General features: G+C 40.8%; 1 protein-coding gene across 1 annotated transcript in view; it reads left to right on the top strand.

The window, feature by feature from the left end:
• Positions 1-26310, top strand: part of PROS1 (protein S) — a 34001-nt gene extending 7691 nt beyond the window's left edge. Inside the window, exons 3-15 of the mRNA XM_083438367.1 lie at positions 1278-1302; positions 3936-4022; positions 7347-7469; positions 7608-7739; positions 8655-8780; positions 12531-12652; positions 14110-14228; positions 14443-14632; positions 15189-15356; positions 17972-18140; positions 19518-19669; positions 21552-21768; positions 23250-26310. Of these exons, the coding sequence (XP_083294493.1) occupies positions 1278-1302; positions 3936-4022; positions 7347-7469; positions 7608-7739; positions 8655-8780; positions 12531-12652; positions 14110-14228; positions 14443-14632; positions 15189-15356; positions 17972-18140; positions 19518-19669; positions 21552-21768; positions 23250-23437 (1818 nt within the window). The 3' untranslated portion in view covers positions 23438-26310. The remainder of the gene's footprint in view (positions 1-1277; positions 1303-3935; positions 4023-7346; positions 7470-7607; positions 7740-8654; positions 8781-12530; positions 12653-14109; positions 14229-14442; positions 14633-15188; positions 15357-17971; positions 18141-19517; positions 19670-21551; positions 21769-23249) is intronic.
• The last annotated feature ends 1221 nt before the right edge of the window (positions 26311-27531 follow it).

The following is a 27531-nucleotide window of genomic DNA, read 5'->3' as shown; positions in this document are numbered from 1 at the left end:
CTGGTGTACAATAAGACTAAAGACGGGTTACCGGCAATACTATAAAATCAGAATTCAATTCAGTAGGCCTTCAGTAAGCATTTGATAAGCACTGGAAGTTTAACATGGAGGAGAAATATCTGACTTTAACTGGAAGGGAGTCCCACAAAATTGAGCCCACAATAGTGCATGTGTGGCTCCTGATGAATATGAGCCATGTATCCAAGCCACAGGGGACCACTAACAGTGACTCCCCAAAATACCTTGGTGGCAGCACAGGACATTCTGAGGTATGCTGTTCCCAAGTTGTTAAGGGTTTGTAAAGCAATGAAAGAAACTTGAACCAAGCCTGGCAGTGTAAGGGCAGCCAGTAACATTCGCTTCTAATGTTCAATATGTGTACATAACACTTATTTTACAGCTATCATTAAGCACATATTTATACACTATTCTGAATTTTCCAGCAAACCTAAATACTAGGAGCCTTTGTTTAGGGTTTGAATAGTATATCCAATTCCTATGTACACTTTCACATCATTAAGCAAGTGACGGTATATGGAATTTCTCCATATTATGGCTTTAGTTCATATTTGTACTGCTCTTTATAAGGCTCTTGTGTCATTTAATTATTGCTCATATTTCATCTTCACTCCTGTTCCACTTTGATAGAGAATGACCATGCAACAGAGCTTTTATCAGGTCTTGTTATTGATCTTTTAATTGTCTGGGGCAATGGCTGGGGCCACCCAGTCAGATGGGTGGCATATAAATAATAGATGATGATGATGATGATGATGATGATGTCAGGTGGTCCTTAGCACTTGACCATGTTCTCAGACTATACAGAGTATACATTGACGTCTTTAAGATGTGACTTTAAAATTATGGAACCTCCAGGTTCTAGAGTTACCAAGCAAAGATGCCCCATCTCGTTCTTTGAAATCACAAATGAGATTGAATAGTGAGCTCAGTTACAGGTTCTTAGCCACATAATTAGAAAGGATAACCTGATCTCAGTTTGTTGGTTCCTCAAGAAGTATTTTCAAAGTTAGGCTGCTTTGCCGCACTTTACTTAATAAATATTTTGTGAGTTGCATTAAAAAACAATTTAATTAAACTATTAAACAAGCAACAAATACAAAAAATGGATAAAATCAATTTCTTTATGACCTATTACAGTTACAGCACAAGCAAATTTTAATTATCATCCTAAGCAGTGCAAACAATTAAGCTGTTTCTCCTATTTGATTTACATTCTAATGGGATCTGTCTTTCTTCCTTTTTCTTTTTAAACACAGGATTATTTCTACCCCCGATATTTAGGTAAGTTTCGTTTAAAAAAGTCCAAATTTATTTACTTATTTAACATTTTTCTTTAAAAGATTTTAGGAGAAAATTGGAAGGTGGTTGCAATGAAATGGTTTGCAGTCAGTGAGACCGCTTAATGTGATTATATTTGCAAAGCATATAAGTACTCGTCTGTGTGGGCAGCATCTCCCATTATAGCTGCCCCACTGTGACACTATATGGGATGTTTTTCATTGAGAGCAGGATGCACAGCACAGAACTGTTCTCTGTTAATGCCATATTTTCTTCAATCCAGCAAGGCTAGCATCTCCCTATGAGATCCCCCACTGCCCTGCATTCTAGCTTCTGTCTGCAATAGCAATTATATGGAGAAAGAAACTGCATCTGAAAGTTTTCTTGGGAGCAATTATGTCATTGAAAGATGACCGACTAAAGAGCTTACCAAACGGCCTCAGCCCAGTATACCTGAAGGAGCGTCTCCACCCCCATCGTTCAGCCCAGACACTGAGGTCCAGCTCCGAGGGCCTTCTGGTGGTTCCCTCACTGCAAGAAGTGAGGTTACAGGGAACCAGGCAGAGGGCCTTCTCGGTAGTGGCACCCGCCCTGTGGAACACCCTCCCACCAGATGTCGAGGAAATAAACAATTATCTGACTTTTAGAAGACATCTGCAAGCAGCCTGGTTTAGGGAAGTTTTTAATGTTTGATATTTTATCATGTTTTTAATATTCTGTTGGGAGCTGCCCAGAATGGCTGAGAAGGCCCGACAGGTGCAATACTCCCACCCACCCACCCATGCTTTCCGCATGCTTTTCCCATGTGGTGGCAATCAGAAGGGAAAGATTCATGAAATGGGACCTACAAGTTGAAATAGTTACCTTGGCAACTTCCTTCCATATGAGTTTCCTTGTGGTCATCAGAGTAAGCATCTGGCATAAATGGGGACATTTTTGTTGATTCCAAAACACCTTCCCCTGGAAACCTGGCTGACCTCTTTTCTCCCTGCCTTCTGCAAAAAAGTAAAAAAAAAGCTGCTCTTTCAACAGGCCTTTGCTACTGGCAAAGTTTGATTATCGAGTGACATTCAGGCTGAAGGATATTGCTTTTTGTTGGTGTGATTTTAGATGGTTGTACTGTAACCTTAGCTGCCCTGGAGGTCACATTCCTGGGACAGAAGGGCAGGACCACTTATTTTTTGTCCAGATAAATAAAGCAGCAGCTTTGTGGCTGTGTCTCATTCCACAGTAGGCCTAGCAGTGTGGGGATTGATCTAAAGGCATTGAGGGACACATGAAATGGCAGCAAGCCAGGTGTTGCTGTCTTTTGCTGCCTGATTCAATGAACAATTTGAAATAATCTTAGCTGGGCCTTTCATGGGAATTGCTCCAAGGTAAATGTGTTTAGGATTGGTGCAATACTAGCCAGTTTTGGGGCTGTAATGGCTGATTACTCTGAGATTTCTCCTTTCCTTCCTTGTACAGCATAAAGCACTGTTTTTATGCTTGAGGAATTGTATTCCTTGTCTACACCCACCTTCTGTACCTGGGAGTGATTTGTCAGCTTTCTGTTGGTGGGCGCACTATAATGTTGTACTGTATTGACATGCTTTTTTAAAAAAGAAAAAATAATAATGGTTTAATTGTATTTAGCACATTTGGTATTTTGTTTTTTGCCAGAATCAGATTGCTATCAGTTGTGAAACCAGGCAGAAATAGTCATATATGGAGTACCAAAACAATGTTACATAACTTTACCACTAAAGAGCAGCACTTTTTTTCTGGAAATATAGGTGTCAGTGCTTGCCATGAAGTTGTCACAGCAAGTGCCACACTTTTTAACAACAACAAAAAGGTGCTGGTACTGTGTACCCTGGAGTACCCTCTGGGAAAAAAGCACTGCTAAAGAGTATAACATTATTCAAGCTAGCAAAATATGCTACCCATCACTAGCTCTTATAGATTTCTAGCACTTGAAGGAACTTAGTTTCAACATCTGGGTGGCCTTCATTTTCTTCCAGTTCTATGATCTCTTTTGTAATGAAAAAGAAATGTGCCTCTTCTGATTCTGACAGGACTTCCGTCTGTGCCGCAATTTCTAAGCACAGGTCTGTGATCTGTAGGCATGGGTCCAAGCATTGTTGATTTTTGTCCTGCCCCTTTCCCCAGGGAAACCCACTTAGACCCATGCCCACAAATCACAGACTTGTTCCTAGAAATCACAGCACAAACAGAAGTGCGGATGAGCCCTGAGCTGCACAAACAGCAAAAGCACATGGTTCTATCATTTCACGATCAGTCTACAGGTGGAGGGTCAAGTTTTTTATTGTTACCTGTGCACATGAAAAGCCAGCATGGAAGGGAGAAGGCTACTTCAAACTCTTTTTGTATGTGGGATGCCTTTAAAAAAGCAACCTTCAACTCACCAATAGTCCTCTACAGTCTGAAGCAAGACAATGCCAGAATTCCTTCACTGTTTGATTTAGCTGAATATGGAACACCGTCCTTAAGAATCTTTAGAATAGTAGATTGTGGTTGTAGTGGTTACTGTCTTTCAATATGCAGCTTAATTTTCCTTGAGAGGGACAGGCCTGAAAAGCAGCCCATAAATATAGCAAATAAATAAACATCTAAAATTGCTTGTGCTTTCACAGACTGCCTGGCTTCATTTCGAACGGAAATTTTCACGAGTCCATTACAGACTTCTGGGATTCCAGCTGACCTGAGGTCCTGTGTGAAAGGTAAGCATTTGTGGTTATGTATACCATACCTCCTGAGTCGAGAGGTACCTTTATTTTTTCTGTCCCAGCCTTTCTTGTAACTGACACCAGTTGGTCTACCAGAAATACAGATTGCAGATAACACAGTTACTCATGTTGTGTAAACCCAACCCCCCAACCCCCTCTGTTTACTCTGCTTCCAGTGCACTCAGCATTAGTCAGGAACCATATCTACCCTGTCATTTCTTGTGCTTTACTGCCCTTGGATGTGCTTTCCCCCAAACCGTCTTCAATCCAAATTGTGAAAAAGAATGACGCAGCTGTGGTTTAAGCCAGTAATGTCTACACAGACTCAATTTCTGCAGTGCTTTTCCAGCAAGAAGAGAACTTGACCTTTATTATGAGGCATATAGCATAGGACTATGCAAGCGCTGCTGAGGAAGTCTTCAGCCACATTGGGGTCCTTAAAGGACTGGACTCTCCTATTAATGCTGACGCGGAAAAATGTGGGAAATTTAATGAAGATAATTCAGTATGATGCTGTGCTCTTGAGCTGTGTTTCTGCACCAGAAAATGTCTCCTGGGCCTCCTTCGTGTACTCAGGAAATATCATTATTTTATCACTGTTTTGGCCCCATCTTAGCTCTCCATGCCGTCTGCAAGAAGTCTTCTTTGACTGGGTACCTAAGAACTTTGACCCAGAGTTTATTTTCATCATGGGGTCGAGGAACTGGGCTGTGGTGTGCATGTGCAGTCTGAGGCATAATACTCTGAGAGGGACGACATCCCCCTTAACAGGGCAACCACAATTGTTGAGGGCCCTGTCTAGGCCCTTCCTGAACCCCAATAACAGGTCAATTTCTACAACATAAATTTGATTCTAGGGGTCTGAAAAAGTTGGAGACCATTGCACTAAATTCTAGTGCTTCCTTTCTTTTTATCCTTTTTATCCTTAAAAGTTCCAACTCCAAACATTGCAGTTCATTCAGTCTGTTTGATCAGGCGCAAACAGCTTTGAATAAGCATTGTGGCTGGAAAGGCAATATATAGATTATTTCAAATAAATAAACACATCCAAAGTATGGTGTAAGACATGAGTAGGAAGCAATGCCCCAGAAGCAGCTTCTCTCCTTTGCTGTAAATGCTCCTTCTCATTGTTCTTATCGCAACATTTTCGAGGTGTTTGGAAAGAGATCCCAAGCGAAGCATACATTCTAATCCTTAAGCATCTGTCTCTGTCTTTTGTCCTTGAGAACAGATAAGGGCAAAAAGGAATCCTTGATCATTATCACACGTGCAGTCAGAGATGGAGCGTGGCTCCCAGACTGCTGTGCTAGCATGCCTGCAGTCACAAATTAAAGTGTGTTCTTATTCATCCCTTGTTTCTCTCTCTCTCTTACTCTCATTAGAGGCTCTTGGGGGGTGGCAGGGAAGTGTGAGCAAATTATCTTGCTGAATAGTCTCTAGTGAGGAGCGTCGCTGTACTTGATGTTAATTTTATTCCTCATACGTGCTTGTGCCATAAGACGGTTGTCACAGATTACCCACTGGAGAAGCTCTGACGATATTACAAGCAGCAACAACAAAAAATGTTGTAACTGCGACTTCATATCCTGGCAATCCAGTCCCCAAAATTCTGTAGCATCTCAAGCTAATATGACAGGCATTCCCAAACTCAGCCTTCCAGATGTTTTGGGACTACAATTCCCACCATCCCTGACCACTGGTCCTGTTAGCTAGGGATGATGGGAGTTGTAGTCCCAAAACATCTGGAGGGCCGAGTTTGGGGATGCCTGCAATATGAGATGCACCGGGCTTGCAGTAGCAGTGATGTGCCAGGAGTATCGGAGCCCCATGCCCTGCAGCAAGCACTTTGTGTCTCAGCATTGCCACAAGTCTTAGCATTGGCACATAAGAATTTTCGAAGTGGTTGGTTGATGCGCCTGAAATCATAACACTTGATCTCACAGTTTGGTGAATCCCAAGGCTTAGGGACACTATGGTTGCCTCCAGACTGTCACTATTTTTACGGGAGAGATTCAGGTGCAAACCAGGTATTGTTTGTGCAATTAAAATGGATTAAAGTGTTCTGTTACCCTGGCGCAATAAATCCACTTTAAAAGAAAAGACTTTTGCGGTTAGGAAAGTGACAGGGAAATGCGTTGGAAATTGCGGGATGGACAAATTATTAATGGGTGAATGTATTAAAAAATGTTACCACGTTTATTGGTAGCAACAGCTTTCTAATGTGTTCTCTGTTACATTTATACGCGTCACAGTTCCTTCCTCCTTCCCCTCCACTTTCTGGTTTTCTGCTTTTCCTCTTTTCTTTTCCACCTGCTCTTTGACAGCAATCTCAGGAAGAAGCTTTTACAGGCTGTGTAAGCATAACTGGATTAAAACACAGATAGGTCATTTGGTTTCTCATTTTAGATCAAAACTGGCTTGGGGGGAAATGCGTAAAAACTCAGTGGATGCTATCCTGGGAACTGTAGCTTCTTAAGGATGCTGGGAATTGTAGCTCTATGAGGAGGGAACTCCAATTCTCAGGATTCTTTGGGGAAAGTCACATGATTTAAATGTACAGTACATTGGTTAAATGTTTGATGTAGATCTGCCCATTCTGTTCTAGCACACACGCTGATGCTGAATGAAGTTCTCAAATTCATTGTTCTGCAATCTGCTGTCTTAACTTTTGTTTGTTCTTGTATTCTTTCATATACTGGTCACAAAGGAAGAAAGACCTACTATTTGTATTATGTTATATTTTTAATTTTTCAAAAAAGAATTCAGCCTACCTTTCAGTCTGAAGGTTCCCAGGGCAGCACACATTTATATACATTGATACAATGCTCTTAACATTAACAATATATTATTTTTATTTATTAGCTTTATATTCTGCCTTTCCTCTCAAAGGAGGAAGGATCGGAAGAAACAAAACTAACAAAATGAGATCCAGCAGGAGATTATGTCTTAGATCAACTGTTTCTATAGGGCTGGAGGAAAAAAAGGTCTCTAGATCTAATTCCTAAAGGCCGCATATGTAAGGGGCAACCATAACTCTTGAGGAATTTCCACTCACTTCATCAGAAATAGGAAGCTTACTATTATTCAGACCGGTGAAAGAAGTTGGAAATAAAACCTATGTCAAACGGGCATCCATTAGCTGTGCCCAAAGACGCCACAAGGAATAAAATACATTTTTCAGGGCTGAATTGGCTTTGTCAATTATTGTTCTTGTAGATAAAGTTTTTCCATTCTGTGAGAAAAGATGAACTATCAAGATTAAGAAAAGGTGGATCATAAGACTGACACTTTTTCTGCTTTGTCTACCTGCCTTTGCAGTAATATCAGACCAGTGTATTCCACTGCCATGCAATGAAGAAGGTTATAAGGAATGCAGAGATGGGCAAGCCAAGTTCACCTGTGTCTGTAAACCTGGATGGCAAGGAGAGAAATGTGAAGAGGGTACGTAATCGTAGGTTTTTTTCTCTCCCTACAGTGGAAAATAGAGCTGGCTCACTTTTAAATATATCTTTCCATATCAAACAAGCACTATTGATGCAAGCAATTTCTTAGTGAAGGTTTTGTTTTGTTTCCCCCTAGATATCAATGAATGTGAAGACCTAACAAACAGAAATGGAGGGTGTAGTCAAACTTGTATTAATTTTCCTGGAAGCTACCGTTGTTATTGTGAAGATGGTTATTATATACATCCAAATAAACTGGACTGTGAGGGTAAGGAAGAAGCCAAACATAGAAATGTCAGCAGCACATAAAACAAAAAGAAAGTCCTATTCTGTAACAGGATTTATACCTATTGATTGCAGTGCTAAGGTCCATACGGACAAGTTTCAACATGTTTGTCTTATATCTTAAATGGAACTGTGTGTATTAGCAACCTTGGCCTCAGGAGTAGCAAAGCCTTAGAGTTTTGGCACATACCTGTAAATCCACTGGTCTTCTTTGAAAATGTAGTCTATTAACAGATGGGATTGGGTCAAACAAGGGGCAGAGGGAAGGCTACACTAATGCCTGGTGTGACCCATGTGTTCACAATTTGCCATCTGTCTAGCTTGCAGCTGAACCATCCACCCCACGCAGGGCCCTGGATTGCAATCGTACTGCTTAATTAAAAGGAAATGGGGGAGCATGTACTTCCAATATCAAAAATAGCTGCTTAGCCTGATCGCATGGAACCTTGCCACATGAGTAAGCACATGCAAGGAAAATATAGTGCACTGTGAGAAAATATGAAAAATAAGATAATTATCTCTGGAAAACTGCCCATTCTTATGGCTATCAACTTTTTTGAAAATAGTAAAATGTCTAGATTCTGTGAGTTTATGGTTTATGCCAGTGATGGCCAAACTTGGCCCTCCAGCTGTTTTGGGACTACAATTCCCATCATCCCTGACCACTGGTGCTGTTAGCTGGGGATGATGGGCGTTGTAGTCCCAAAACAACTGGAGGGCCAAGTTTGGCCATGACTGGTTTATGCTGTTCACATTTTGCATATTCCACCATTTCCTATTGTCTCTTTAGATCCCTTCTACCCTTGGGGCAAGTGGCAAGAAACAATAGCCAATAGCAGCAGAAATCAATCCATTCCTTTTTTTGTGGGAAATTTATAATAGCATTTTGCATTTACAGACATGAATGAATGCATGTTGGACCCAAAGATTTGTGGGACAGCACAATGCAAGAATACTCCTGGGAAGTACGAGTGTGAATGTCCAGCAGGTTATGCTTATAACTCAACTACAAAGAAGTGTGAAGGTAGAACTTTTGTTTTTAAATGATGTTTTAGCTTACCTTTCTTGACATATTCATCATTATTTTCTGCAGATTTTCCACATTCTATTTAGTTTGTGTGTGTGTGGTTTGTTTTATAGATTTCATGGTTTTTTTGGTAATGCATAGGCAGTTTAGATTACTTTCCACACAGATTGCAAATGTCACAATATTGGGACTATGCCACCTAAATTAGCCCTCTTGAGTTTCTACCATCTTGTTTCTAAAACATAAAGGAAGCTAAAAGAAGGGAATCTTCTTTAAAGAAAACACCACATCCATCAATATATACAACATACGCCTACTTCAAGCGAAGAAGTCAAATAAATATGTGGAATACAAAAAAATATCTGTATGTACCATCTACGTGTGAAGTAGTGAGCCCTATACTGTTGCCTTCCTTCCTTCAGGGCTAACCCTACCATTTGACAGAGTGATGCAGAGGCCAGAGGGGCAGAAAGTAGCAGTAAGATGTAGGACAGAGCTGTGTGTCCTAGCCACCCAAGGTTCCATCAGCTGAAGGGGCTGGGAATAAAACAATAAAAACATTTTAAAGCAGCAACGTTGGCCTGCTCTGCACCCTCTAAAACTAGCCTACTGTCCAAAATTGCAGTGCTGAAGTAAGATTCACCTCCCAGTCTGGTTAGCTTCTGTCTCTATGTAATATTTTACCATGTGGTTAGTGATGTCTGTTTCCACTGTTGAGATATTTGCATCTCATCCTTCCTTAGGGTGAGATGCCATATTTTTTGCTTCCTAATAGCTCTGGTGTCAGTTAGGTTCAGCTGCTCCTACGTTTTCAGTACCAAAGGTTTTAAATATCCTTTATGCTATTTCCCCCCCCCCCCACATTATTTTAAATCACCTAAAAGACTTATCTTGAAAGGCTACGTAGAAATGCCAGAAAGAAAGAAACAAGCAAACTTGAACTCAGTGGGACATGAGGATTTTGAGTAGGAGTTTGGACATGCCTTTTCTGTATCCAGACCCAAGACCAGTAGCCATCACACCACACGGATTGCCATGCAAACTTCCTTCCAAAGTTCTCGGAACATTTTACTAATTTGGTTTGGTGAAAGCAGTTACATACTTCATGTGGCAGATGTGACCTTCTTGAGTACACCAAGTATTACACTGGAGTCTGCTGCAATGGCCACTCAGAGGCTAGATATTTCCAATCATGGCACCATGCTGAATGCTTAAAGCTGTGGCCCACAGGCTACACCTGCCTCTCCCGCAAAAGCTCCTTTGTGGTACCATCATGCCAAAGGATTTTCTGTGACATCCCAAAATTCTGTCAACTTTTATTGAAAACATAAGACTCTTTTGTACTGTCCACTCCCGCAGGTCCCCTGCTATGATTCTGTGTTGTCAAAAGGAACTCCACATTTTCCTATTTATAAAATACAAATAGGCCACACCCATTTTGACTCTGCCCCCTATAACACCCCCGCATGTTGCTGATGGGTGAGTGCCATACCTGGCTTGAAAAGGCTTAATCACCCGCTTTTAAAGCTATTGGTACGACATCCACACATTGTAAAGTTCTACTGCAGAAAGACTGGTGTAATGCTCATGTATTCACAGAACTGGCACCTGCTGTGTAAAGGGTAAAACCACCCTTAGTCAATGAATTTATTATATAAGTAAATGAGACCTTCCTAGTTAAATTTTAAGTATCTTCCATTCTATCAGTTAAACTATATTTTACCATGTTTATGTGACCCAAAATGAGGGAGAAATATTGCAAAAAGCAATATTTTTCTGCAGCTGTGGAAGGGTTATAGCTACTTTGCAGTTTAGAATACACTGGAAATTTTTAGCTTTCTGAGTCAGACAATGCACATAAATGCTTAGGCTGCTGCAAAACCAAGCTCTGCAACTTACATTTTATACATCTCAGGGCATGATAAGTCTTTATCATGCAAGCGTGATATTTTAGGAACAGGATTTGCAAGATTTCTTGGGCTTGATCCCAGTGGGATCTTCTCAGGCAGTGGGAGTCTTGTTTACTCTCAGAGAAGGCAAGTTACTAATGCTGTCTTTCACACAGCCTTGCACTTCTAAATTATTTATTGTGCTTAGCCAACAAAGCAGAGAACGTAGTCAGCTTCGCTCAGTCAGGACAAAATGTGTTTTGCCCTGGTCAGCCCACATTTCTTTTCTGAATGAATGCTTCCCAAGCCCCCTGGGCTTTGCAATTTGGCACGCACACTCATCTCCCACTGCAATTGTACCGAGCTGATTTTTGCTTTACAAAGGTAGCATGCATGTATGCGGTGCATAGTGTTTGAGCATATAATAGGGACCATTTTGAGATGCTACATTTTTTAAAAATAGCAATATATCATATCATGGTTAAGGCAGCTTGGTCTGAGCTTGCTCGCACAATTTACGCTCTGATTATTATTGTTGTTGTTGCTTTTTAGCTTTGCAGCTCATTTCTGTGAATATTTTTCTCCAACAGTTAGTCGTGGTTATGCAGTTCACAGCCACCATAGACATTTTCTAGGCGCTTACATTGTCTCCCGAGACAGACGGATGCCAACAAGAACATATTTGTATGAGTGGATTGTGGTTGGTTGGGAAAACTGCTTTTGAGTTGCTGTGATTGAGAAAGACAGCCACATAAAGCCTAGAGCTAGAAGCAATAGTGGCTGTTTCCCATTAAGGGTGGTAGGGCAGAAGGCAAGGTGGCCAAAGCTAGGTGGAGCCAGAACCAAGGATCGGCAGAGCCAACTAATTCTGCTTTTATTCCCCATCCTCCTCCCTGCTGATTCTTACAAGGGCAAAACCACGACTAGAAGAAGGAAGCAGACAGTCAGTGCCAACTCCCTAGAATAAGAAGGCAGGCAGGTGATGGCTGGCTGAGGGAAGACTGAGGTTGGTGGGGGAGTGCTTCATTCATCTTAATGGACCACCTCCACTAGTTGAAAGGGACTCTAGAAGTCATTGAAGTCCAAACCTTTGCTCAGTGCAGGATTTTCAATGCAGGATGCAACTGTAGCATCCCTGACAGATTGCAACTCAGCCTCTGCTGAAGTACCTCCAGCAAAGGACCACCCGAGGCAGCTTGTTCCACTGTCAGGCAGCTCTTACCATTAGGAAGTTTCTCCTGATGCTTAGCCAAAATCTGCTTCCTTGCAATTTCCACCCATTCATTCTCATTCTGCTATCTAAAGGGACAAGTCTGCTGCATGTTCTGCATGGCAGCCCTTTGGGTGTTTGAAGACACTCTCATGTCTCTTCTTAACCTTCTCTTTTCTCAGCTAAACATGGACTAAGGGAGTTAGATTTGCCTATCATCCTTTGCACATAATGTGAAATTTCATGCATGCTGCTCCTTAAGATGCATGAAAATATACGTGCAGTAGGCTGGCAAAACTTGTAACAAAGTTTGATGAAGTTGGTGGTGGTAGTGTAGGATTACAAAACTGGAGTGTGGGTGAAGTATCTGCTAAGCTACAATACCTAACCAGTGGGCTGCATTTGGGTTTGTTGTCCACAGACCGTTCAGTTTTACAGTAGATGAATGCCAAATTCATTTTGGGAAAAAGGCATGGGAACCATGGAGCCATTACCTGGAACTTGCATGCCATGTAACTTAACAGAAGATGTGTTGAGCAATCCCAACACTGCCTGAGCTTCATGCCACTTAAATGTCAGTTTGCTTCCCAGGAGGCTGGGCTCGTGATAAGTGCAAATGTCAAGCTGCCTTTTCCCATTTCACTGTAGATGTGGACGAATGTGCTGAAAATGCCTGTTCCCAAATGTGTGTCAATACTCCTGGAAGCTACACCTGCTATTGTGATGGCAAGAAGGGCTTCAAGCTTTCTAAGGACATGAAAACTTGTGAGGTGAAGTATCCCCTCCTTACTTTCCTTGGAAAGTAATATTCATCCCCAGTGAGGCTGAGAAAAACCACACATGCACCAGCCACTTGTCCAAAATGGTCCAGAATATGGCAGGGGAATGTAAACTGGGTCCACATAAAGGTGGTCCTTGCTCCCTACCTCAGTTGCTTCCAGTTTGTTTCCAGACCCAATTCAAAGGGCTGGTTTTGACCTATAAAACCCTGTATGGCTTGGAACCCCAATACCTAAAGGAACATCTCATCTCATACATACCTGTGCCCTGAGGTCATTGATGGAGACCCTTCATTGAGTGTATCCATAAAATTAAATTTGCAGGGGTTTTCTAGCACATCAGAAACTTCTAAACCCTGTTTGACCGGAGACAACGAAAGGGGAAAACAATTAATAATGGCATGTCCATATCATAACACTTTCAATAGTCCTGCAAATGATTGTCTCTTTCTCTGTTCTCCAAAATAAAAAAATTCCTTCCAGTAGCACCTTAGAGACCAACTAAGTTTGTTATTGGTATGAGATTTTGTGTGCTTGCACACTTCTTCAGATAGTTCTCCAAAGTAAGTGTTTAATAATAGGTTCAAAGCCTGTGTTTGTACTATCCATCACTAGTATAGTTGTTTTATAACGTTAACATGTGGCTCCACTTTTTCAAAAATAATTTAATTCTCTCGCAGCAAGCTAAAAATTCATAAGAGGTGTAGTAAGTGGGCAAAGCAGTTTAACATGCACTCTTCTTGCTGAGGAAACCATGAGGCTGTGCATGATTTCAATGAAAACATTCCTCTATGAATAGCTTCCTTTATACTTCTTTGGCAAGGCTGGGCATGTTGAAATGTATTCAGACAGCTACCACTTAAAACAAGCTTTGACGCAGTTCAATGTAGTGGGGCTTAAATAGTTCACAGATCAAAGGTTGCTATTGTGCTTGAACATACTTAAGAGAACCTAGTGAGTGGTAGTTAACTGTGATTTAATGATTAGGCAACCTGGGGTGTGATTCCATTCCCTGAAGATAATGGAACTGGCAAGCAGGCCATTTATCTTCCGAGTAAATATTGCCCTAGAAGATTTCAGCTTCACAGGTTTATTTTTTAATACTAGGCAGAATAAACAGAAGTCTTTGTTAATCTGGGCAGGATTATTAACAGTCTTCCCTTTAGTGGGTGGAAACTGTTTCCAAATCTAATGTGTGGGAAATTCAGTACCAGGAACCAGTTAAATTAAATATCATCCCAGTATAATCAATATTATTGCTTATGTGTAAAACCTTCTCACTGCATGGTGACTGCAAGAGCCAACGTACATGGAGATAGTTGGGGAGGAGGTAGTTGCTTGAATTCATCCTATTGATTAGGAATAAATTACAAAAACTGGCTCAGAACAGAAATGTGGACTCACTTGATCAAACCATAATGTAACATTTCGTTTTCTCTTATGTCTAGGTTGTGCAGAATTGTCTCGCCCTGAATCTTGAAAAGTATTATGAATTGCTTTATCTGGCAGAGCAATTTTCAGGGATCCCTGTTTTGTATTTAAGGTTCAGATTGCCAGAAGTTACAAGGTAAGTGTATATCAGTATGAATGCACATTTAAGTAGATAGCAGTATGAATGCACATTTAGTCCTATTATTATCAGTTTCTGTTGAATAGTAGCGTGCAGCTCTCCTATCAGTACCATTTATTAATTGTATTGTCATTCTGTTGCAAAGTTCTTAAAGTACAGATCCAGTTCCTTTATCAGTCATACTTCATTCTCCCCCTTCCTAACAACCCAGATTTTCTGCAGAATTTGATTTCCGGACTTACGATAATGAGGGTGTTATACTGTATGCCGAATCCCACGACAACACAGAATGGTTTTTGCTTGCACTGCGTGATGGAAAGATTGAAATTCAATTCAAGAATGAACTGGCAGCCAAAGTAACAAGCGGTGGCAAAGCCATTAACGATGGTTTGTGGCACATGGTAAGCCCCCTCCCCCATGAGTTAGGAAACTGAACATTGAATTGCTTATAAAAGAAGATGCCACTTTTAAAGCCCCTTGATGAATATGCAATACTAGCTTCAGATTGTCATTTTCACAAAGTACTTTCATGTCCCCAGAATACTTCCATGTCTTCATAATAAAAGAACCCTCCGTTGGAGCTCTGAGTCTAAGATTTGATACAGTTCCTATTCTTCATTCAGACAAGAGGAGCTCATACTGGCATTTTCTAAAGAATGGCTGTAAAAGCTGGAAAATTCACTTCTAGCAGATCCTGTCCTTTGTGAGCACATGCACTTGTGTGGATACTGTTTCATGCTCCCAACACCACTTCTGCATATGGATGTATGCACATACTATCAGTGTGCACACACCCTGGGTGCTGGACATAGGTTTTTTGTGTTTCTTTTAACCAAACTGAGCTCCTTTTTCCTTGTGCCAGTCAAAGCAGAATGCTGTTTGAATACAGATCCCCTTGGTTGGTTTGGGACGACTTCTCTCAACATTCAGAAGTATATCTGGTTCTTTTACCTTTAGATCTCCGTGGAAGAACTAGAGCACAGCATCAGTGTAAAAATAGCAAAAGAAGCAGTTATGAGCATCAATAGCCCAAGAAATCTTTTTAAGCCCTCCAATGGCTTTCTGGAGACAAAGGTGTATATTGCAGGACTACCTCGCAAAGTGGACAACACTCTCATTAAGCCGGTAATTGTTTTCAGTGCTAATGTCACACATCAGGTGTTGCGTTATCTCCTTTATTGTAATTAGAGTTAATGCATCCCCCCCCCTTTTTAAAAACATCATCATGGACAATATTTCCTGAGATCTTTTACAAAGCTTTGTACCACTGCATTTCAGTGGCCAGTGAGAGATTATCCTTTCAGGTAGATTTGTGAATTTCATTATTTAGTTTCATTCTTAGAACACACATCCACTTTGTAGATTAATCTACAAGTCTGGTCTTCCTTGTTCCAAGTAATTCCAGACCCCAGATAAAAAGAAAAGAAAAAAGGAAACACATTAGTTTGAAAGCCATTCAAGTTGGGGAAACTCTGAACAGAAATAAGTATTCAAGGATGCATGCAACTAATTGTATCTACTGCTGCAGATTCATGTAACTTCAGTAAAAAGGGGAGCCATCCTGGAATGGAGGAAAAAGTGGTTCAGCTCATGGAGGGTTGTAATGGAGAGGACTAGAATAGGGCTATTAAGCTTGGAAACACCAGATTTGCAACAGGCTCATTTGTGCTAGCAGTTTTGTGCTAGATTTATTTATTTAGAAGATTTGTATCCTGCCATTTGGGCACAATATAGCAGTTTACTATATATATGTATCATAATAAATATATGCCGCTGCAAGAAAAAGGAAACAAAGTGCAGGTTACCAGAGCAACAGTAAACTAATTGTAGCAGCAGGATGCAACTTAGAAACATCCAAAAATCCAGTGAACTTCAAGTGTTTTGACTTAAAGATTGAAAGAGAAGGAGCTTGCTGAGTTTTCCAAGGAAGGACATTCCGTAGTAGTAGTAGTAGTAATTTTATTATTTATACCCCGCCCATCTGGCTGGGTTTCCCCAGCCATTCCATATCCTTGAAACCACTCCTGCAAAGGCCCTGAAACAAGGGGCAGATAAAAGAAGCAGCTTTAAGTTTCAAGCATCATAGAATTGTAGAGGGTTATCTAGTCCAAGCACCCACAATGCAGGAATCCTGCCCTGGGTGGGCTCAACCCCTGACCTTCTGATTAACATCTAGATGCACTGACCCCCTGGACTCTTGCGGCAACAGTGATAAAAAGGAAAGGAATTTAAAGGGTTCTTAGACTCCTGTGCAGCATTTGCATACAAGCAAACTGTGGCCACAATGTTGTCCTGGTGTGGGAACACTGCACAAAAAGAAACCTGCACACAGGTTAAAAACCTTGTAAGTGTGAACACTGGCCCTATGGAACATTTAAATTGAGGGTTCTTTTTATCTAGCTTGATGGGCATATAATTAAAGTTTCTTTCTGAGAACCAGTCAGCCCACAGAAAGCTGTCTCCATACTGCAAGCTCTTATTTTACGAGGGTTTTGGACAAGAAATTGGCTTGTCCAAAAATTAGAATTCAGGTCCTTTTGTTCATTGCTCTTGTATAGCTTGCTGTCCAGTTGACTAAAAATAAAAATAAAATCCACCTCTTTGAAGAAAGAGCAGAAAGCAAAACTGAGCTGCACCACACAGGTACTGACAGTTCTTTAGCTAGATAAAACCTCACTGTGTGATCTAAAAAAACACACTTTTGTATCTTACTTCAGAGATGGACAAAAAACTCTTGATCCCAAGCAGATTTTTCTTTCTTTCCTGAACTGTGATTGGGGTGGAAGCAGACCCTCCTTGAATAACACCGAACATGCTCATTGCAATTGCTGTGTCAGGGTGACCATGCATTTTCAGAATAAGAGAAAAAGAACCGTGAATCTATCTTGTCTCACCTATAATTCTTTTCTTCTGCTGACGTGCAAACCTTGTGACATTTATCAATTCTTGTAGAGGGCGGAAACTATAGTATACATTATTGGATTTATGGCAAGTTAGGAACATAATTCATTTTGCAGCTAAGTACATGATCTAGGAAATCCTGGGTACTGATGTAAAGTCTGTGGGAATTCTGTGGGAAATAGAGAGCCTGTGTTCTCTATTTTTGTGGTAGGTGGTGAAATATTTGGGCAAATTGGAAAAAATGCTTACTTTCCTATTAAACCTCAATGGACTAATTTAACAACATATAATATACCATTTAAAAGGGACGCGGGTGGTGCTGTGGGTTAAACCACAGAGCCTAGGACTTGCTGATCAGAAGGTCGGCAGTTCGAATCCCCGTGACGGGGTGAGCTCCCGTTGCTCGGTCCCAGCTCCTGCCAACCTAGTAGTTTGAAAGCACGTCAAAGTGCAAGTAGATAAATAGGTACCGCTCCAGCGGGAAGGTAAACCGTGTTTCTGTGTGCTGCTCTGGTTCTCCAGAAGTGGCTTAGTCATGCTGGCCACATGACCTGGAAGCTATACGCCAGCTTCCTCGGCCAATAAAACGAGATGAGTGCCGCAACCCCAGAGTTGGCGATTAACATCAGGGCTCCCTTTACCTTTACCTTTAATATACCATTTATAATTTTGTTAGCATATAAAATTATACTATTTGGCATATTTATAAAACTTAATTAATTTTTTCCAAAAAAGAAACAAGAAAAAGGTTTCTAGATGACATTTGGTAACATGTAGTATGGGGTATGTTTTTGGAACATTGTGGATTGCCACAAACAATGCTGCAACTTCTTCTTCAGATTAACCCACGCCTGGATGGGTGTATCCGTGCCTGGAACTTGTTGAATCAGGGAAATTCTGGTGTAAAAGACATCATTCAACAGAAAGAAAGCAAACACTGTTTAGTAAGCGTTGGGAAAGGATCTTACTATCCTGGCACTGGAGTAGCAAAGTTTCATATTAACTACAGTAAGTAATTCTCACACTTTCTCTGAAAATATTTTTCACCTGGGGTAGTTACTATATTTGGGACGCAGGTGGCACTGTGGGCGAAACCACAGAGCTTCTTGGGCTTACCGATCAGAAGGTCGGTGGTTAAAATCCCAGCAACAGAGTGAGCTTCCATTGCTCAGTCCCAGCTCCTGTCAACCTAGCAGTTCGAAAGCACGTCAAAGTGCAAGTAGATAAATAGGTACCACTCTGGCGGGAAGGTAAACAGCATTTCCATGCACTGCTCTGGTTTCGGTGTTCCATTGCGCCAGAAGTGGCTTAGTCATGCTGGCCACATGACCTGGGAAAAATGTCTGTGGACAAATGCCGGCTCCCTTGGCCTGTAAAGTGAGATGAGCGCTGCAACCCCAGAGTCGTCTGTGACTGGACTTAACTGTCAGGGGTCCTTTACCTTTACCTTTTAGTTACTATATTTAAGGAACAGCACACAGAGAGGGGAGGGCATTATCTTTCATTTTGCCCTCAGTGCAATCAGTGGAACTATAAAAATGTTCTCCATCTAACCATGTGGGTGGTAGGCTTGATGTGGTACCAGAATTCCCAAAGTAGGAGGTAGTGTCCTCTGTTTAGTTTGAGTTATTTCCCAGGCCTCAGCTCTGCTTCTGTGTATGGCAGATGAAATGTCAGAGCACATTTTTAGTACAGGCCTCCTGCCCATTTCATTCCTAAGGAGATATATAGTGGCTCCTATCCTACCATCTTTCAAGACACCTTTTCATTTCAAAATATTTAAGAAGCAGCATTCTGATTTTTTTATATATAGTTGCTTTTGTTTCAGTATAATATTTCAAGGTTTTAATTTTACTGTGGAATGGTTTTGATGCACACTTGGGAGGGTTTTGCCCTGAGAAGTGGGACGTAATGTTTTGAAACATATATAGGTAAACACTTGTAGGCCAGACCATCAAGGGAGGCAAAAGGAAGTAGGCAGTCCTTCAGATTTAGACGGCCTAAATTGTTGTCAGGATGTGATTCTAACTAGATTATCGGGTGAAAAGCTTCTTGTGATGTGCTGTAGATCAGCAGCTACCTATTTTCTGTGAACATTGCAATCATACAGTTTGACCAGTAACCAAGAATAAGTATTTCAGGGCAACTGGCACACTCTGATCCTGTTCTTTATCAGGGCTTCCTGGGAGGCTTATAACCATCAAAAGGGGGATCTCTGAGGAAATTACATACTGGTCGTTAAACAAAAAAGTTCAGGAAGGACAAAACCCCAGTGTTAAATATTTGGTTAGAGAGTCAAGTTTTCCAAGCAAACTAGAAAGCAATTCTTTTGTGGCTTGCTAAATTGACAATTTTCTCTTGCTTTATTTGTTTAAAATAAAACAGACAGCAGCCTGAACAACGGCGAAGATTGGTTAATAAACGTGACCCTGGCCATCCGGCCATCCACAGGCACTGGAGTCCTGCTTGCCTTGGTTTCTGGTGAAACAGTGCCTCTTGCTTTGTCCATAGTTGACTCCAACTCCAAGGGCACACAGGTAGTTCTTCATGCATGGTGGGCAGAGCTGGCCAGATTCTTTCTTTTGCTGAGTGAGGGGGGATAATTTGTTGAGGGAAAGTGTGGATACTATTTTAGCCCTCAACCTTCCCATGGCATCTGATCTGACTGAAATTCGGTATCCTCCTCCACCCCCCACTCCACAGAGGCTTAAAGCAAGGTGAAGACTCGAGGGACAGTTCTAATGTTAGGACTTGTAAATGACTAGGCTGTTTTTGGAATTGTGAATGGAGCTTTTCCACTGAGAGTGGTGAACTCTGAGGTGACTCAAAGGGGCAGCTTTCCTTTCTTGGCTGCACCACTCCAGAATGCCCTTGGGAGATAGCATGCTTGAAAGCTTGCTGTGGGAAATCTCTCCTTGACCTGCTAGCTTACTATGTGCAGAATTTTTATGACCTGATTCTTTAAAGCAAACTCTTCTCTGGATGTTAGTTAGTACAGTCCTGCAAAAGTGCTTTACTTTTTATTAAAATGCCTCATTTTAATATTTTAATGTTGTATTTTAATCTTGTTTTTAAGTTGTATTCATTCAACTTGTTTTTATTATTGCTTGTTAGCCGCCCTGAGCCCGGCCTTGGCTGGGAAGGGCGGGGTATAAATAAAAATTATTATTATTAACATCATCAGAAATAATGATGCTGAAGTTCTTTGAAAACGTTGATACAGTTGGTTTCTCATGTGCTACAGTATGATAATAAAACATGTAACAATTAAAGGTAGTAGACCAGAGATTCCCTTGGCGTTGAAGTACAGCTTTGTCACCTTGTGAGGACTCCCCAGGCTGGGCTACAGTCGCAACCATTACTGGAGACAGTTGCCTCCAGCACCTCACCTCTTTATGTTGCTAGTTGGGAGAATGGAGAAGGCTGCCTCTCCCCCCCCCCCCAGTCTCTCTTTCTTCGGTGGGAGGGATTCAAGCGCGCACTGTAAATTTAGGTTTGCGCAGTTAAAGTGCTCTCTCGCCCTGGTGCATCAAACCCACTTTAAAACAGCAACAGCTGAGACTTTGCAATTGGGGATGTTATCCCTGAAGGCACTGAAAAATATAGGATGAATGAATGATTAGCGGGAAAATGTGTAACCAGCACACTTGCAAATCAGAAGGAGTGCTCACTGTTATCCATCCCACAGACAAATCACAACAAATGCTCAGTAAAGACTGGAACCTTGTCTAGCCACTATGTAAGCTTTGTACAAGTAAATTAGGCTGAATGCTCAATAAACAGGTTTTCTAGGGAAGCCCCTAGTGTGAGCCAGGTGTATTGGGGTATAATGACTCTCAGTTCCCTATGATGAAAGAGTACTAATGGGTGCCTCCCTGGTTAGAGGATCTTGTGATTAGCCTGGCCATTCTGTTAATAAACTGCCAGGGGCCTTCCCATAGACACCTGGATGGCTACAGTGAGAGCAGGATGCTCGACTAGATAGGCTTTTAGTGTGATCCAGCAGGGCTCCTCTTTTGCTTTTGCTTAGCTGCTGCTGGCTCTAGAGTGGATTTGCCTGCTTTAATGGTGCATCACAATATTTTCAGTATATTTTCAGCTGGGGGATATATTCTACTAAAGTGCATGTCCCCTTGTTGTTTATTACCATGGTTTTGCTGTCAGGATGCATTGATTGAATATTTATGAATTGTGCATTGTTTGGTAAGTGGTGGTTTTTTTCTCTTGGGTATTTTATTCATAGGGTATTACAGCATTTGTTGATTTGTTGTAACTTTTTTCATGTTTGTCTGTGGATTTTTTATATCTCTGTATTTGTTTTACTGTTCTACTGTCAACTGCTTCGAGTTTCCTTGTGGATAGAAAAAAAGAAATAAAGAAATTCAGTTAACAAGGCCATTTTTTGCTTCTGGTCCATAGGATATCATTGTATCAGTTGAGAATGTCATTGTGGCCCAGTTGGAGTCAAAGCGATTGTGTACCTCAGGAAGAACGCTGCTGAGACTCAGAGTGACTAGGCAGCAGCTTGAACTTACAGCTGATTCACACACTCTGCTTGCCTCCTTGGAACAGGAACTCTCTGCCCTTGATCAAGCGATGAATGGCTCTGTCGATACCTACTTAGGTGGCATTCCTGGTAAGTGTTGTTCCCTTTAATTAATTTAATTGATTAGAATAATCAAGTTATGCTTTAATACTTTTTTGTTTCAATTTTATTTGTCCTTTTGTTTCTTTTAAAACCCTGTTGCATAGTTTCTAGCGAAACCTGGTATTGCAATAGTGGTTAAAACTGCATTAGTTTGGCACTAATAGAAGAGGACTTTCTCTCACATAGTCTATTTTTGGACATGACCCTAGGGGACCTATTTTCCCTCCTTCCCTGCCTTTATGTTTCCCCCCCCTCTGTAATCTTATGAAGCTGTTACAGCATACTTTAAGTGTCCTCTGCTGGCTAGTCTGAGGAATTACATACGAAATGCAACTAAGCTAGTGTATTTTGCAACCTATTATTTCTATATTAATAATTTGGAGATGTGTGAAGGAAAGCCTTTTTATGAGAGGCCATCCAAAATGCTACCTGCTATTATGATTTGGTGAACTTCCTTGTGTGTGTAAAAATCAACCTGGAAATTGTGAATAACTGAAATTCACTGAGGTAACATTCATAAACAATGTTACCTAGCTGGTGCAAGTAAGCTTTGAGTTTAGATTAGCTATGGGTGGAATCAGCTTCAGCACATTGTATGGAAGTTTCATACTCTTTGCTATCCAGTGGTCAGTAGTCGCCCTTTTGGGTGTTTCCCTCTCATTTGAGAAAGGGGAGATCAGCTGAGAAAAATATGCTGATGATCTAAACCTTGGCAATAGAAGTAATGGGAAAAGAGCAAATTAGAATCACATGGAACCACCATGTGCTTCATAGTGCTCAAGGACCAGGAAAAGAATTAGCACACACAAAGAAATAATCCAGGTACATAAATCAACACAACAGTAAGTCAAAGGGCACATCACCTATAGTCACATTTTTGTCAATGGGAAATTCTCTGGGAAAATCCCAATCTTCTACCATCAATTGCCACCTAAGGGAGGTTTCCCTCATAGTTTGAGCCATGTGGCTACAGTTTAACCATGAGATGTTTTAAGAAAAGAGATTGGGAATGGCTGGATAAAGAGGAGCTTTTTCAATAAGATTAACTCCCCACCCCATTAGCCTCCTTGAGAAGTGTTCCAGCTTGAAGGTCATGTGGCAAAATGAGGCTTAATAACAAAACCCATAACAAGAACAAAACAAAAAAATGTGATTAACAAATTATGAATGGGTACCTACAGACTGTCACTGTTTTGCAGAAAGGATTGGAGCCCAATGTCAGGAGTATGCAGAGCATTTTCAATAGCTGAAATGTTTGTCTTCCATGTTATTTTGTTTGTTTAATCTCTGTGTGTGACATTCCTCACTCTTGCTTGATTTCTACATTTGTTTGAATATGTGTGTGTGTGTCTATATGTGTAATACGAGATACACAACTGAATACATCTTTTAGCATTTATACATGTCAAAAAATAAAAAGAAGCATGGATCAATATTTCAATAAAGATTGCTGATTTTTTTTAATGCAGTTGTTCCACTTGAGGCAACCCCTGTAACAGTGTTTTATAATGGCTGCATGGAGGTGAAGATCAGTGATAAACAGCTGGATCTGGATGAAGCCATCTCCAAAAAGAATGACATTAGATCGCATTCATGCCCATTGCTTATGGATGAGATGCTGAGTGTTGCTGCCACTGATCTCCCATATGTTCATTAATCTCTCATGAGAAAATCCAGATTGTTTTGCACAACATGAATAAGGACAGAAATTGAACTGTAAAGGTTCTCCTTTTCTAATAATGTGTTTTGAGAACAAAAGAATTGCATCCTTTTCCAAAATAAAGGGACTATACCAAGATTAATATTTCATCAAAATAGTTTCAGTTATAACATTTCAAGAGTTTTTAGTTGAATTGTTTGCTGTTCAACAATTATACCATTCATATTTTATACCTTGGAGAATAAATCCAGAAACATCTATCTGCACTCAGTTTTATGTTTTGGTTCTAATATATTGTACTGTGGCTGCAAATAATCACACTGAGTAAACTGAACCAAGACGTTTCATTTTTTCCTCAAGAATAATATTGCACATAGATCCTACGAAAAGAGTGTTACAGGTCTACAGAGGTAGAGCAAATCAAGTATATATGAAGATCCTGTCTCAAAGGTCCCAGGTAAATAATAGTGACACAAGTATTTAGAAGAAAATTACAAATGAGAGCACCCCAACACATTTTTACTATTTTTAAGCGATTATATTAAATGGGTCCAACCTCTTTCTCAGAGCAGATCTATTAGCAGCAGCAACCAGGCTACAACTTCTACTATCAAAAAGTTGCCATAATAGAGTAACCTGACATTCCATTTATAAAACATTCTGAGCCAGGAAGATCTCATTGTACTATATATTTCAAGTTATGATATTCATAGAGGAAGATATGATGAAAGTAATATATCTGACTTACTGGACAGGTTGAAAGTCTGTATGGATATTAAAGTATGTTGTCCATTCACCATGAGGGATCCCAGCTTTGCATTCTAGGAAGAATGCTATATATGTTTTATTAGCGAGCAGCGTAATGGCCTCCTATGCATCCCATTTAGATTTCTTCATAGCATAACACCTCTGTTGCTGAAAGAGTATGCTCCTGCCATTTCTAAGTGGAAAACATGCATAAGGCTTGAAACCTGCACTATATTTTTTGGCATGGCTAGAACATAGCTCAGAAACATTATATGCTGCTTAAGGAACTTTGGATGCCAATAGGATTAAAATACAATAATTTTACAAATTTGATCCTTGACACACTTAAGTAGGTCCAATGAAATCAACCAGGGGAATGTGTTTAGAATCATGATTCCAGTGCATCAGAACTTCATGACTTGGCACCTTAATTCCAAATGGAAACCTGCAGTTTCAAATAGAAGTCAATTATATGTCTGTGGTAATGACCCTCCAGCCCATTTTGGCCTGCAAGGCTATATCCTCCAAATCACATCCATATGTGACATCAGATGTGGGGCAGGTAGATATGTGGCTGGATTGGCTCAACAACCAAGTTCACACAGTCTATCCATCCAGGAAGAATGGTTGAATTCACTGTTCATCATTTGATCTGGCAAGGTGGGGAAGTTCAGCCTATTAGATTTGCTGCGAAACTGAGATCCCCAGTCCCTGCAGAATCATGCCTAGGATCATGGCTTAGATCTGAGCCCAAACCTTATTTTTGATACCTGATCCTACCCTACACATATTTAAAGATATACCTCCCCACTGTTACTAACAGGAATGACTTTAGAGTGAGTATGCTTAGGATCGCAGTCTCAAGAGCCTAGAGCTTACAGTAAGTGTTAACGGAACTTATTTTTGCGTAATTGAGGTTGTAATTCAGAAGAACCAAGTAAAAGCTTTTCAACCTAACTCAAGTAATAGTACGAGCAGTGCTTTTCGGGGGGGGGGTACCCCTAAACATTTTGTGAATTTGGCCTCATTGAGGGGCAGGATTTCAGTATGAGTAGGAAAAGGAGATTACCCCTGAACATTTTTTATTTTATTTTATTTAGTAAAAAAGCACTGAGTTTAAGTAATATGGTAAGGAGGGCTTGTATCAGCACCTGACATCCTTGGACAGAGCCCAGCTTAAGAAATGTGTGAAGACGCCCAGTTTCTGTTGCTTGCTTCCTTTTGAGAGCTTTACACACTCAACTGTTCTTGATGAATTGGTTTTCATTGTTTATGGCTGGTGTTTTTATTGCCTTTTATGATTTGCATTGAAATTGTGTGACTGTTATATGCAAAGTGGCTTTGAGGTCACCTTTGGCAGAAAGCGATATAGAAAGGCTCTAAATAAATGTATTAAAAATGATTTGGCAGGCTGAATTCCTGGGTGCAGTGACACCAGATAGTCAGATAACTTCTTTGCACTTACCTGTTTGAGTTTTCTGACATGCTGCCACAGTTCACAGCATTGGAACCATACTCAACATATTGGTCTTGCTCAACACAACAGCAAGCCAAACAACAGCTTAGCAAGCCTGCACGAACATGCAAGCTCCCTTTTGGCCCAGCACCATGCTGAGCTAAAGCAAGAGCAAACCTTGGTTACAGCTTGTGGCTAGTGAGAACAAAGTTTAGCCACAAGAGTGGGTTCAGATAACTTGCTATGCCAAACCTTGGTTTACTGTGTTCTACAAGTCATGTGCAGATTGTTAGTTTGTGCCATGGACAGAGGCTTTTTTTTTGGTATAGTTTTGTTTGTAAATGACATCTTTCTAAGAAAACTAAATGTAAGTAGTAGTTAAATGCAGACAAATAAACAATATCACCAAACAAACATTTCCCCTATTTTTTTAAATACCAGTCTTTTTAATAGTAGCAGTCATAGAGTATAGTGGACAGTAATTATTTTTCAGAATGAGATCTGTTTGAGCAAATATATTGCTACAGAAGTTTGCAAAACCAATTAATTGAGTTCTACTTTGTTTTTCTGTATGGATATTGTAATGTAAATTACAGAGGTGGGTTTTTCACCAAAGTGTAAATGCTGCTTTGTTTTAACAAAAAATAAAATAAAAAATAAACAAAAACCTTTTGTTTTCTTTCCCTATGCTTGCTGCTTTAGTATTATTAATAATGTAGCCACATTCATGTACATTATACTTTACAAAGAATGAGTGAGCTGGTCCCTGTCCCAAGAGGCTTACAATCTAGAAATAGACAAAAATGTGTGTTTCCTCTTCAAATATAAAACCACATCTTCTACACTGATTTAGAGTTTTGGGTAGTTTTGGGTAGTTTTGCTCACATTTGCTCAAAGCATCTTCACTGCTATTCTTACTATGACTATTCATACGAATGTCTGTTTGTATATTTTGCTTTCATTCTTATTTGTCATATAGCCTTTCCTGCAAGAGACAGAAGCAGAAGCCAGCCAGCCAGCCTTGTAGGCTTTCTCTCAGCACCAGTCCACCAGGGGTGCTTAACCTTTCGGAGTCCATTTGATATTTTGAGGAATTGCTGTGTGGATCCCGGTTGTGAAATGACTGTTTGTGGGAGGTGTGTGAAGTAGCACAAACTGACTGCTGCATCAAAACTAGCAGGAAGGAAAAGGATCACAAAATGATGCAGCCATGCTCCCCTCTCCTCCCATCAGTGGGAAAAAACCCCAATGAAATGTAGGCTTGCTTAACTGGATGCGTTCAGGATATAGGAGAGGTGAGCCCCTATGCAAAGAGGGGCTCGTATCCTTTGTGGATTTTTCAGGAATGTTCACCGAGAGATTTCACACATGCAGTAGGAGGTACTGGTGGGCATGTTGGCACCCAAGGGTGTCATGCTGTCAACCCCTGATGCACACAATTCAGAAAAAAAGGCTTATGTCCCTAGTACAATGCTCAAACGCAGTTTCAGCATGGGCACTCAATCTTACCTGGGTGCACAGATAAACAACCCTATATGCCTCATGCAGTTGGTACTCAGGTGGTGCTACAGCTGCCATCTCTCCTTCTCTCCCTCACCCCACGTTTTTCTTGCCTACTGTCTGAAACGTAGCACTGTAGCAAAGTCAAGCATACAAGATCCACTGAGAGTTTTCAGCTGGTGAGAACCCAAGAAGCAGGTGACTCTGCCATTTCTCTTCAGCCTGAAACAGAGATGTCACTTTGACAGGAAAGCATGGCTTAGCCCATCCGGGCTGCTCAGATTCTAGCTGGAGCAGCACCAGGGGGTCTTTTTTAATAGCTCAGCTACGAACTCTTTACAACGCTCTGCTGAGGAATATAAACGGAAAGCCGTGCAGTTTACAGGGA

The sequence above is a fragment of the Podarcis tiliguerta genome, assembly GCF_965153285.1.
Source record: "Podarcis tiliguerta genome assembly, chromosome: 4".
Lineage (NCBI taxonomy): Eukaryota > Metazoa > Chordata > Lepidosauria > Squamata > Lacertidae > Podarcis > Podarcis tiliguerta.
Note: the sequence above shows the minus strand (reverse complement) of the source record. Positions and strands in the feature narration are given on the sequence as shown.